The sequence below is a fragment of the Parasteatoda tepidariorum genome, chromosome 7 (assembly GCF_982258835.1).
Source record: "Parasteatoda tepidariorum strain Cologne lab strain chromosome 7, Ptep-v5.0, whole genome shotgun sequence".
NCBI classification, from domain to species: domain Eukaryota; kingdom Metazoa; phylum Arthropoda; class Arachnida; order Araneae; family Theridiidae; genus Parasteatoda; species Parasteatoda tepidariorum.
The window spans coordinates 71558643-71572412 of NC_141761.1; the positions used below are offsets into that span (position 1 = coordinate 71558643).

A 13770-nucleotide genomic window follows, 5' to 3' on the forward strand; every position below is an offset into this window, starting at 1 on the left:
GTTGACTTTGTGGGGGATAATAAGCATTAAAAAATTCAATTTAAGCATTTGAAATTAAGAAAACATCCAAAACAAAGGTTAGTTTACTGTTGTTTTCAACAAACACTAAAGACAAGTTTAACAGATTTAAAAGTTTATATGATGCATCTATCCTTATAATCATTGATACAGCACAATATCACTATATATAATCATTAATATTAAACAATATAATTAAAAATTTGCCTACCTCTAGTTATTGGTAAAGAAAAAATGTGTTATAGTTGCTAGCAAATCCCGACAATTAAGGATAAAAAAACTGAAAAGTAAAACGCGCAGAAAAAGCTTCGTTAAAATAAATTTATACAGAAGATTAATTATTTACAAGATTTAGATTAAAGCATAGCAACAATAAGATATTAAAGTGTTTTTAATAAAAGATAAAAGTAAACACAAATGTGAAAGATACAAGACGGTTATAGAATAATAAGAAATAAAAGCTTAGTTATTACGAAATAGGAAAAAAAATTTCTTTGCAAATATCTATTTACAAAATAAAGTGAAAAGTTTATGCAAAAAGAAATTTTTTTTAAAGGAACAACAAAGTAAAATTCAGTTTAAATTATGCGTCTGCATTGTAAGCAATGGACGTAGTCGGTCGGGCATTACAACACCACGTGACCAAACAGACGAAGTTGGGAAGAACCCATTATGGTAAGAGCTCTTAGAGGGGCTACTGGTATTCTGGTAATAAGTTTTGTGGTAATAGCTACATAAAATACTTATGTAGGCAATTCAGTAATAAGTTTTTATGGATCCCGGAATGGATTAGTACTCTCATTTTATTAATTAATATAAATTTACTATCTTAAAATAGAAAAAAATACTATATAATTCCAATTAGTCTTCATGTAAAAAAGTAGTGTAAAATTAGAAATGTATTTTGTAGGAAAAACATTCAGTCAGAGCCGTTTTTAAGGATGGGCCAAGTGGGCCCTGGCCCAGGGCCCCGAGTTCTAATGGGGCCCCCAAAAGTCTAAAATCTCATTGCATTAATTGTTTTTTTTTTAAATTCTAACTCAATTATTATTTATAACTTAAGAGGGCCCCCAAACCCCACTTTTTTCTTCTTTTTTTTAAAGTTTTATTCAGAGCTGAGGCCCTCTGAAGCCCATAATATACATATTTTTTTCTTTCTTACACTGTTGGATTCTTTTCAAAATCTAATCGCAGTGTTTACAAATATAAAATTGTTACTCTTCACTTTTCTAACTAAAAGAGCAATAAAAAGCTCTTTTCACTAATGAAAATATCCCCACTTTCGTAGCTACCACCCACAGAGTTGTCAAATAGCCTTCTCACCTTACACTGAGGGAAAATGTCTTTAGCTTCTTTATATTGCCTCGGGGCTCTTTTTTCCTAACTTCGAAAATATCAGATATCCACAGAAACACCCCTTTGTCTGATTTCTGCTCATAAATTTCTAGGAAGAAAAATTTCTTGGACTGTAATAGGGGGAGAGTCTTCTTAGAATTCCATTGGGTCACTCTGTCTTGAGATTTCCATAGTGCCTTTAAATTGGGCCTCGTTCAATTCTAAATTTTCTTTCATAGAAAATGTATATATTTTTTTTAATTTTTTATAAAAGCATTTTTTTTAATCATCTTAAATATTTCAACTAGCCCAATAGTTTTATTTGCTTAACTTTTGTAGTTGATTTTATTTTGTTATTTTTCAAATTAATCGTAAGAGAATCCGTGAATTGGAATTTCTACATCAAATTTTCGTTGGATATTAAGAAGACATAAATCTTTCGCGTTGGAGGTAAGCAAGTGTTTTTATTATATCAATTTTGGTTGTGGTTAGGGAAAACATGAAAGGTTTGCGCAGTTTTTTATATATATGTTGTGATTTTTTTGTTTATTTATTTAAATGGCCGGCCAATATTCAATTCCCTCTTTGACTGGCCTGTCTGCCAAAACTCTTGATTTGTTCTGTTCTGGATGAAATTGAGATAACAAATGTAATTTTATTTTAATTTACTTACTGCTAATAGACAGAAACGATATAGGATTTTGTTTAATCGAGCATTGAAATCAAATGATCATCAACTAAACAAATGTTTAAACACGAGAAAAAAACTTTTTAAAACTCCAGTATGATCAAATTTTCCACGTTTCCCCTAAATATGAAATATGTTTAATTTTTAATATTATATTTCGTACACAAAATTAATTTATTTAGTTTGCTTATGATTTTATTGTTTATTGATCATATTCGTTTCTATTTTTAACTCCCTGATTTTTGTTGTTATTATGTGTCTAAAGTTAATAAGGCTTCTCAAATTTTTAATTAATAAGACTTTTAAATTTCCAAATCAAGGTCGAAACAATTTCTTAAAATTGTAAATCGAAACTATATATGAAATTTTGACAGCTTTGCTTTTATTTTAAACGTGTGCATTTAATTTAATAAAATAAAAATAAATGAAAAAAATATAAATAAATGCCTGAATAAAATAAAAAGCTTCGTTATCATATCATCTTTTCAACAATTTGAGTATTAATAAATTATTTAAAAATAAGCAAATTTTTAGTTTAAAAAGTAAAATTTTTTTAAATTTGTTTAAAAGGTAATTGTGCTCCATCATTCGATGATGAGACTATTTAATATCTGTTCCTAAGGATCAGAATTCTCTTTTATTTTACATTATTATGTAATATATTTAATACTTTCATGTGATATGCTGCAGTTTTAAATACCTAAAAGATGACTGAAATTGTCAATTCAAAAAAACAATTAATACTTTTAAACATGAATTTAAATAACTCCGTACGTTTTGTTTGGCTATCTCATTTTACATTATCACAGTATTTAGAGCAGACAATTACTTGTCGGTGTGGATGATATGTAAGTAAAAGAAGCATACAAAAAATAATAATAATAATAATAATATTTCAGTTAATACCCTCAATATTATATTTTAAGCTTCTCGCAAAAATGTGTTTAAAAAATAATTGTCACAAACAAATTAATATTAAGTAAGAACGAAACAAAAATGATATCAAAATATGCTGAATCACTAATGAGATAGGTGGGATGAAAGACATCGAAACCAATTTGATTGAATAGTAAAACTAGAAGGTGTTTCTAAAATCCGGAAATCAATCAGGTTTTTTAGTCACAAAATTTATCAGGGGCTATTCGTTAGATTTCAATATGGGTTATGTTTTTTCTTTGATTAAACATTAACAAATATTTGTCATTTAAAACATTTCATTCTATAATAAAAATAATTATTCTATAATTGTAATTCTAAAACTAATTGCTAACTGATATAAAGCTTTAGTGTGTTTCATTGATATGTCTTCTATCGGCGGAACCCCGACATTACGATTAAGGTAATTAACATTATAACCTAAAACCAGACTATTTTTAAAATATTTAATTAGAGGAATGTAGATTTTTCATCTTTTTATCATTATCAGTCTTAAATAAGGTTTTATATCCGACAGTTAAATTTGCAGTCCTTGTGTTATATCTAGTCTAGTTTTGAATTTATTTTTGGTGCATATACATAAGCTGAAAATGAATAAGATAAGCCGAATTATGGTTCACTTCTAAATGAACTGAAGATACTTGTTATAAACGTTAAAAATTGTAATTTGGAAAGCATTTTTCCAGAATGTCAAGTATTCAAATGACTTAATTTATTAAATTTAAAAAAAAAATAATTAAAAAAATATTCGCAAGGCAGGTGTGTATATTTGGGGCTGATGGTTATGAAATCTAACACAAAACTGTGAGATCGTGGGTTCTATTCCATCTGATGACAGTCTTTAATTACAATTTATTAATACTGAAAAATGTTTTTCTTATTTTTTTTTAAGTATGCATGCTAAAAACTAATAATTTAACAATTATTTAAAAAAGTAGAAGGCTCCGCTCTCTGTTCATTTTGCTCATTAACCCTTGTGGTTGCTTCCGCATTTATTGCAGAATAGGAAGTTAAGAACAGATGGATAAGAACAGTTTATTTCCATTTTTTTTCTACAAAAGTTACGATTGGATTACCATTTATATTTTGAAGATGACTAAATTTCGGCAAATCAATAAAATTCGTACCAATTAATAAAATTAGAAAATTGGCACCTGCCGCAGAGTTATTACTCAATGAAGATGGACTCAAGGAATAGAGCATTCTCCTCTGAATGAGGTGCACCGAGTTCGAATCCCAGTGATGGCTGGTCGATATGAATTTCACACCCAACTTTTACCGACCACAGTGCTGACGTGAAATATTCTCTGTTATAGACGGATCATGGGTTAGAGTCCCTTTACCGTCAGGCTAACCGTGGAAGGCACTTGTGTTCTTCCTCTCTATGTACCGTAAATGCGGGTTAGTTCCATCATAACGTCCTCCATGAAGGCAAAAATTTCTTCCAATACTTTATCCTGGAGTTCTCCTGTATGATGGATTGGGTTCAAAATTACAAGGCTACGGAGCTGAACATTAGTAGTCGTAAACTCGAAATTGATTGGGCTGTTATAAAATAAACTAATAACTTGGCCACTATAGCTTGGTTGGTAGGGCTATGGACTCCTGCTCGTGAGAATGGAAGTTCGAATTCAGCCGGCCGAATAATACCCATGTATAAAATGGTGACTGGTGCATGTTAAATCTGTCGGGGTCATAAACTCCTCCAAGTTCTTATGACAATTCAATACCTCTGCGAACTGATCCAGGAGTTTCCTTGTCTTCTGGATTGGTTTTAAAATGTCAAGGCTACGTAGTTAAACATTGGCTCAAAATTGAGTCAGTTTTTCAACGATTATAAAAAAAAAAACTAATAATCAAACTGTATTTTCTTGTATTCTTTCTAACTCCTAGCATATTTTCTGCACACCTTCATAATTTGATGTTTCTAAGTCTTACAGATTTTGAGCTGCAAATCAGACTGTATGTCTTACAGGAAATTGATTTTGATGATGTGATAGAAGATTCGCCTCTCAAAAAGCGGTGAAAAGTATTGTTAACTTAAATGTTCGATAAAAATAATGTATATAAGTTTTTATAATTAATTTATATGTTTTTTACTCCTAAAATAAAATAAAAAATTAAAAAATTATTCAAAATAAAAAAATTTTCTCTAAATTTACTCATAAAGGGCCCCCAGATACTGACAGGCCCAGGGCCCCTATGAACATAAAAACGTCTCTGCATTCAGTGCTTGAATATATGTATAAACAATAAGGAATATTTATTTTGACTGCTTGAAAATTTGTTTCACAAAAAATATTGATAGATATAGAAACTGATAAAATAATCTATTAAAAATGACATACAAATGGAAGCAACGATGACTTTGTTGAAGGCTTTAATGGATCTTCAATACCACTTTCATTTGACATGATAAAATCTAAAATAAATTACACAATTTGAAGACATACTTAATTAATCAAATTAATAGGCTAAAATTAATTCATACATACCAAGTTAATTGCATAACTTTTCTAAAATTAACTGAAAATTTTAATATTATGAAACAATAACCAGTATTTATTCTGGAATGGGTTTTTAGGACAGGTTACTCTGTTTTCTGTTTGAATGAAAACTTTCCGGCCTGCATGCCCTTTGAAACTGATTATGCATCCCTAATAAAAAAAAAAAGGTTTATTTCATTTGTGCCGATATTTTTGGAGATCTACTTTGTTTTCTGATCGTTTTTTGGCAGTAATTATTTGCTTCAACGACATTTTTTTTACTGTTTTTTAAATTTCAATAAATTTAACACATTTATTATTAGACTTAGAGATTGGGCAGCTCGAAAGAGCAGGGCACATAGACCAGAGGTCTATTGTACCCAAACCCTAAATCATGATTAGCATGAAAACCCTATAGCTGAAATAAAATTCAGCAAGCACCTTACATGAACATCTCGCAATTCCCAGGTTTTGACGCAATGCCGCCCTAAATGCTCAAATCTTTGAGCAGAATAGACCTCACAATCACAAAAAGCATGCGAATTTCAAATATGAGCTACCACTATCTTGATGCCTTCCATTCAAGACGATTTCATTGTAACACTATCTTGATGTGTTCCATTCAAGATGATTTCATTGTAACTTCTTGTCATTTGACAATTGTTTCAAAGGCAGTTATTATTTTTTCAGCCCTCTTCGCATGGTTTCTCAAATTCCTATATTTTTAAAATAACATTTACTTTATGATGATTTTATCATAATTTCTTAACATTACTCTTTTCAGAAGTTATTTACAAATTTTTTGGTCTTTTCCTCATGGTTTTTGACATTCTGATATTTTTATTGCAAAGTTATTACTACATGCAAATTTGAAATTTGTGTTATCACTTTTGGATCTGTTCGATTCCAGACAATTCAATCCTAATTTCATGTCTCTCGATGATATTCTTTTCAAATTATTTGTCACTTTTTCGATCCTTTTCACATGGTTTTTAAAGTTTATTACTCTGTTCAAATTTAGAATTTGAGAGATTACTTTTTAACATAGTTGATTTGTGATGATTCCATCATAACTTCACTTAATTGAGTGATTTTTTTTCCGGCAGTTACTTTTTTTTTTTTTTCGTCTTTTCCACGTGGCTTTTCAAACACCAATATTTTCAAAACATTATTACAATGAATGAAATTTGAATTTAAGTTATCACTTCTCAATGGGTGACAAACATTTTGAAAAGAATAAGGGTTGACAACAACTCCATTGTAAACCCATATTCATTTCAATAGGTTTTTCTGAGAGTTACCTATTTTGTAAAAATTTAAGACAAAATTTGTGAAAATTAAGAATTATATTAAAAATTCAACACAAAAATATGGTAAAAATATGAATTTATCGCTTCTTACGGCATACAAAAATAAAATTATAAGAAAAAATATTTTGCGAATCTACCGTTTTCCCTAAATTTGAATTTGTGAAGGTACCGCTAAACGGTAGTAAATTTGGAATAGACAGACCCCTGGTTTTTCACCCATTTTTACTTTTTTCTTATTCACAAGTAAAAAATTAAGAAAAGTAATATAAATTTAATACTATAAAACAAAGAACTGAAACAAAAAATAAATGTACAATTTGAAATTGAATTTAGTAAGAAAAATAACAATAAGATGGTACAGACAACTGTTAAAGGAACTAACTACAATTGCCAAGATGCCAAATAGATGCAATTTTTTTAACTAGAATTTTTCTTTTTTTTTTAAATGTAGATGTTTGCCCGGGGGTGTCTACGAGTTACACCTTTCGAGTTGGTCCCTTTCTGCGATGTTTTTTTTAGTTTCTCACGGGCCACTGCAAGGAAGTTTCCAAGACTTGGCGATACTTCTGCCACATATAACTATACATGTAAATACAATTAAAGAACTTAATAAATTATTCTCTCTTAAATACTTCAATGTATAAGTCAAAGCTTAAAATAAGAGTTGCAATGATAGAGAGATGTACCTAAATAATAGTATTTTATGAAAAAAGAATTATGGAATTTTCTGCTTTGAGTGATATCTTAAAGTATAAAAGAATATGCAATTTTGTTCCCTTAACAAATCAAGATTTATATAAGCACGTTTTTCAGAAAGTAATAATTCGGAACTGGGTTTCATATAAATTCAAAATCTCCCTGACTAGTTTTGATTTTAATGTATGTTTTGTTGCCAAACCAGCATTTACTTTTTTTAAAAACGTAAAAATTTAAATAATAATAATTTGTTTGTTGATGAATGTGAATTTGTTCACATTTGATAGTAAGTAAAAATAATTTATTACAGTATGATTTGTGTTTTAAAATAAAATTCGCCAGCGTTTAAAAAAAAAAAAGCATATAATTTTAACTGTATTTGTAGCGTTATTCCTCCGTTGGATGTTATTTGTTGTGTTGTGTTTTAATTTGGCCTTTTTAAATTAAATGTCTACCAGTAACGTTATATAATCTTATTTCCCTTCAGAAATGTTATTTACACTATAGTTGTTATTTAAAAAAATTATATAATGACTACCTCAAGGGTTGCATAATTTCATTATATAACACGACTTTCATTACATATTTCATCACCGACCCGACAGATTTTGTTTGTCCTTTCAAAGACTAAACATGCTTCAGTTTGGAACTCCAATTCATTATTTGCCACAAGTAATTGCTCCTTTAAAAAATTTCGCAACAATCTTGTCGAGTTATGTCAATAAAATAAGTGTTAAGTTTAAGGAGAGGAAGCATGAAAGCAAATCTGATGAATGTCTGATAATATGTCCTGAGAGTTTTCAAGAAGTTCTTATGAATGTTGATCCTGCATTCATAAAAATGCACTCGTATCTTATTGAAAAATACAAGATCAACTTAATTGATCAAGGGGTTAGTCTGCATCCTGTATTTTACTCATCAAATCCAACTTTCTTTGAAAATAAGTATGGATTTCCAGAAGTAGAGTTATGTCATAAAAACATGTTAACAAATGGTGTCAGCTTATTACGTCTGAAATATAATGTACTCCACTATCCTATTGCTAGAGGGTTCAAAACTAGAAGTGTTAGTAAAGGTGGCGGTTTACGTACTTCATCCAATAGCTCATCTGTTTCTTTATCTTGGAAAGATCGTCTCCCTTTCTTTGGCGGCTGGAAAAGCAAAGAATTAAAGAGCCAAGCTGCTGTTGATCAACAGGCAAAATTAAAAACTCTGCTTTCAGATGAAAGTTTAACAGTAGATGAACAACAAAGACTTCGCATAGCATTTGCAGAAGGCTATAGTGCTGCTGATACTAAAGATAAAGCGAGTTCAAAAGTCAGCATATTTAATATATTTAGAGATTTATTGGGTATTATTCTTATATTGTATATTCTGTCATCTGTTATGAGTGGGTCTTTTCGTCGAGTTTTTATGGGAACTGCAAATGAAGTTTATCCGGAAGAAATTGATGTTACTTTTGATGATGTTAAAGGTGTAAATGAAGCTAAACAGGAGCTACAGGAAATTGTAGAGTTTCTGAAAAATCCAGATAAGTTTTCAGCTTTAGGTGGAAAGCTACCTAAGGGAGTGTTGCTTGTTGGACCACCAGGTACTGGTAAAACGCTTTTGGCTCGTGCAGTTGCAGGTGAAGCTGATGTACCATTTTTTCATGCTGCAGGCCCTGAATTTGATGAAATTTTAGTTGGACAAGGTGCTCGTAGAGTTCGAGATCTCTTTGCAAGGGCTAAATCTCGAGCACCTTGTGTAATATTCATTGATGAAATTGATTCTGTTGGTGCAAAACGTAGTAATTCGTTATTGCACCCTTATGCCAATCAAACAATTAATCAGTTGCTTACTGAAATGGATGGTTTTAGACAAAATGAAGGTGTTATAGTTTTGGGTGCCACTAATCGAAGAGATGATTTAGACAAAGCTCTTTTGAGGCCTGGTAGATTTGATGTAGAAATTACCGTTAGTGTTCCAGATTTAAATGGCCGTAAGGAGATTCTCCAGTTGTATCTTGGGAAGGTAAAAATGGCACAAGATGTTGATGTTGACATGCTTGCCAGAGGAACAACTGGCTTCACTGGAGCAGATTTAGAAAATATGGTTAATCAAGCTGCATTAAGAGCTGCTATTGATCAAGAACATTCAGTAACTATGAGTTATCTGGAAAATGCCCGAGACAAGGTGTTAATGGGCCCTGAGAGGAAGTCGAGAATTCCAGATGAAGAGGCTAACGTAATTACAGCATACCATGAAGCTGGACATGCTCTTGTTGCTCATTACACCAAAGATTCTCACCCTCTACATAAAGTAACTATTATACCAAGAGGTCCATCTTTAGGACATACTGCTTATATACCTGAGAAAGAGCATTATCATGTGACCAAATCTCAAATGCTTGCCCAATTGGATACTCTAATGGGAGGAAGAGTTGCTGAAGAACTAATATTTGGATCAGACAAAATTACTTCAGGAGCATCAAGTGATTTAAAACAAGCTACTGCCATTGCCACAAATATGGTTAAAGGATGGGGTATGTCGGAAAAAGTTGGAGTACGAACATTTGATGAAGATAATAGATCCATTATTGTTGTGAGTGAACTTTCATCCACCACTTCTGAGAACATAGATTCTGAAATCAAAAGATTGCTTAGCGAATCATACGAACGAGCCAGAAACATCCTTAAGATTCATTACAAAGAGCATAAGAAAATTGCCGAGGCATTGCTAAAATATGAAACATTAGATGCAAAGGATGTAAAAGAACTTTTGACTGAATCTGGTGAACTATCTAGAAAAATAAAAGATGCATAAAGAACAATAACTATATTTATATGTAGATACCTAATTTAAAATTGTGATCTTATTGTCAAAGCTTCACTCGATAGAATCAGTTATTCAAATTCATTAAAAACATTGTTAATTGCTTTTAGTTTTATTCTACCTTTAAAATTTACAATGGTAACAAACAGGATTAAAAAAAAAAAAGTTTTTTTTCAATAAAAAACATGGTTTTTTGGTTTAAACCAGATTTTATTTAATAACTTTGTTGAATAATATTTTAAGCCCTCAATTGAAATTAACTAAACTATTTCATAATACTTAACTGTTCCATTTAACTATTAATCTATGTTTTTAAGAACAATTCAAAAATATACACTTCAGTTCCTTAAAATGCTAAAACATAGCTGCCATGAGCGACCAAAAAGGGATGACTAATTAAAATTCAAAATTTTATTGAAAGGGATTAAAATTAGTAACTTTTAATCAAATATTTTTTTTCTTCAGATTACTATTGAAAGTGAATGTAAAGAATGTGTTTGCTCTGAATATGAATAATATGAAATGTAAGTCATTAGTGATAGTTACAATTGAATACTTAAAGAGATAATAAATTAATAAAAATGAATTAAGTTTTTACATTCACTTATGGCATCCCTGTTAACGTAATAAAAAAGAAACTGAATACCTTAAACATACTTCTATATTACTTTATACTCACTTAAAACTTAAATTTTATTTTAGTAATATATGTTAAAGAGTAATTCCTCTCCTTGCTTGTGTGTAATATTTCAGCATTATTTATTTAATATCATTATTTAGAAATATACTAAAATTTATAATATTAGTATTAAGTTTTATGAAATATACATTTTAAAAATACTTGAAAATAATGGAATGGTGAAAAGGTACAAAAATGACATGTGTTACATATAAAATAATAAAAGAAAGTTTTAGTACTAATGGCTTAATAATAAACTGCAAACCAATTTATTTTATCATAACAGAGCTTTAAGTTTAATAACATCAGAATTTGTAACTGTTCTGAAAGTATTGATTTTCCTGATAAAAAAAATTTTTTTTTTTTTTTTTTAGCTTTTTGACTTGATAATTCTGATTCGTATGTGTTCAGAACATCTGTTTTCTACTATACTAATGCTGTTCTTGAAATAGTCAGTTTGAATAATTGAAAGATTTGAATTTTTAATCTAATATCGTTTTATTTTATTTAATAGTTTATACAAAAAATTACTTTTGAACGCAAATGCTAAGGCTTATATATTCACTGTGTTTTTGTTTCGAAATTATTGAAAATCCATTTAAAAATATTTTTAAAAAATCATGAACTCGACTGCAAATTTTTAATAAATATTGGTTTGAAGGAATATTAACTGATGCTGATTGTTTTATTAATGACTCATACCATTAAAATTTCTTAAATATTGATCTCAAACTGTTACGAGTTGCTCAGTCTCTATTAGAAATTGTTAAAACTTTTTTTTTTCGAAATAAATCAACTCTGGAATAGTATATTTTATTATTTTTTTGCAGTAAAATTTGCCCATGTTATCTGGTACATATATGGTGTATCAAATAATGTCCTAATTTTTCTTTAGCCCTCTAAGAGGTCTGCCATTTGCCTATTAACATAATGCTGCTTTAATAAAATGAGATGCTTTGAGAATATTGTAAATTACTTCTGCATATTTTTTGTTTTATTTGTTTTTTTTTTAATACAAAAAATGCATATTTCAAAACTATGTAACAAAAATGAATAAAATTGTAATATGATACAAATTTATACTTTGTCTAAAGTAAGAACTCCCTTAACCATTTGTCTGGACCTGTGGCAGTGACTATGGTAACAAGGTATAACTATCTCAAGTAGGGATATGGAGTCACTTTTTAGGACAGGGTTTTGCTCTGGTCTGCGAAAGAAAAGGAATCTTTTTCTCTGATCTATTGTGTTAGCCCTAGAGTGAAGAGAAACTCCAGGAAATGCTCTATTCTTGTTTCCATAGCAGCAGATGGCCCCAGACTGTGGGGGGGGGGAGGAGTTCTTACCATTGACAAACTATATTTCATTGATAACAGAAAAAATTTTAAACATAAACCAAACAGTAGAATATAAAACTTAAACAAGCACTTCATTTTAATTTATGCTTTTGATAGTAACAAGCATAATGTGTTTAAAAAAGATTTTTTTCTTTTAATTCTCCAACTTTTTATTTTATTTGTTCAATAATTACACAATTTAACTAATTTTAAAAATAATCAGAAAATGGATTTAGTAATACTTTATTTTAAGCATTTTTAGAACATTTTGTTTACATAAATTTATTTTTTTAAATATTTTTGCAGGAAAGCTATGTTTACTTAAACATTTAAAAATTATACATTTATGTTTATTTAAAGATATTCAGATTCTCATTAGAACTTTAAAGTGAAAAATTTTTATTAGAAAGTTTCATATTTTTTCAGTTAGTGCTATTCAGGCTAAAACAATTATAAATAATAAAATATTTAAGTCTTAATATTATTTTTTTTAAAAAATATACATGGTTTGTTTTTTTTTTTAAAAAATCAATAGGTTTAAACCAGACAACCCTGGTTGCAAATAAAACATAATTTTCAAAAATTCAATGCAATTGAAACTATTTAAAATATTTAATGTACTGAATACAAGTAAAAAATCTAATATTTTTTTAGTGAAAAATTCACTAAATATTAATGCAAAGAATCAATTTTAAAAGCTTAATTATTTATTCATCATATATAACAAAATTAATTTTTATAAGGAAAAAGGAACCTTTATATTATAATGACATAAAGAAGGGTCTCTCATCTCAAAATATATTTGAAATTCTATATTTTAGGATCTTATCAATGCATAAAAATTTAAAATAAAAAATAAAATTGGTTTTGAAGAAATAACTGTTTGCAATTACAATAATGCTATGAATAAAATAACTGGAATACATAATTTAGCTGCTTTTTTAAATCAAGTCTGCATGAACAGAATCATTGCAATAACAAAACATGTTAAAACCATCTTTTAGTAAAATAATCATACCGACCTCAAATGTGTAAAATAGAAGTATTTTATCCTATCTACCCAATTTGTTGCTTTAGAATTTTAGAAATTCTTGAATAATGCTAAGAGAAATTTGATTAAATTCTCTTATTAATAATTTCAGGGATCATATATTTATTTACTATTTTTAGATGATGGAATCAAATCCTGATTCCTTTTAAATAATAATTTGTATTATATCTTAATTTAAAAACATGTTTCCAGAGTTCTATGCCATAGCATGAGTTCTGCTTTTTTTTTTTTATTTACAAAAAAAAGTGGCAGCTTTTGAAGGGTTTATTTAAAAATTAGAAGTATGATTTTTCTTTCCGGAATATTTTTTTTATCAAGTCGTGAATGATGTAGCACATATATATCAGTCTACTGCCTATGAAACAAAAGGATTAAAATTACTGATGTGAATTACACTTTAGGGGGAGAGATAATCAAAATATG

General features: G+C 28.9%; 2 protein-coding genes across 8 annotated transcripts in view; one reads left to right on the forward strand and one right to left on the reverse strand.

Moving 5' to 3' along the window:
• LOC107448524 (cilia- and flagella-associated protein 251) overlaps positions 1-7599 on the reverse strand; it is a 42750-nt gene extending 35151 nt beyond the window's left edge. For all 7 annotated transcript variants that reach the window (XR_011637257.2, XR_006227482.3, XM_043057030.3 and 4 more), the window contains exons 1-2: positions 7460-7599; positions 5326-5399 (exon numbers count right to left, since the gene is read on the reverse strand). Coding sequence is in view for 5 of the 7 variants with exons in the window: in XM_043057030.3 (XP_042912964.2) it covers positions 5326-5391 (66 nt within the window). In the remaining 2 variants the exon portion in view is untranslated. The remainder of the gene's footprint in view (positions 1-5325; positions 5400-7459) is intronic.
• YME1L (ATP-dependent zinc metalloprotease YME1L) lies at positions 7594-10387 on the forward strand. Its single transcript, XM_016063813.4, has one exon. The coding sequence runs from the start codon at positions 8103-8105 to the stop codon at positions 10272-10274; it is 2172 nt and encodes a 723-aa protein (XP_015919299.3). The 5' UTR covers positions 7594-8102; the 3' UTR covers positions 10275-10387.
• Positions 10388-13770: the final 3383 nt, after the last annotated feature.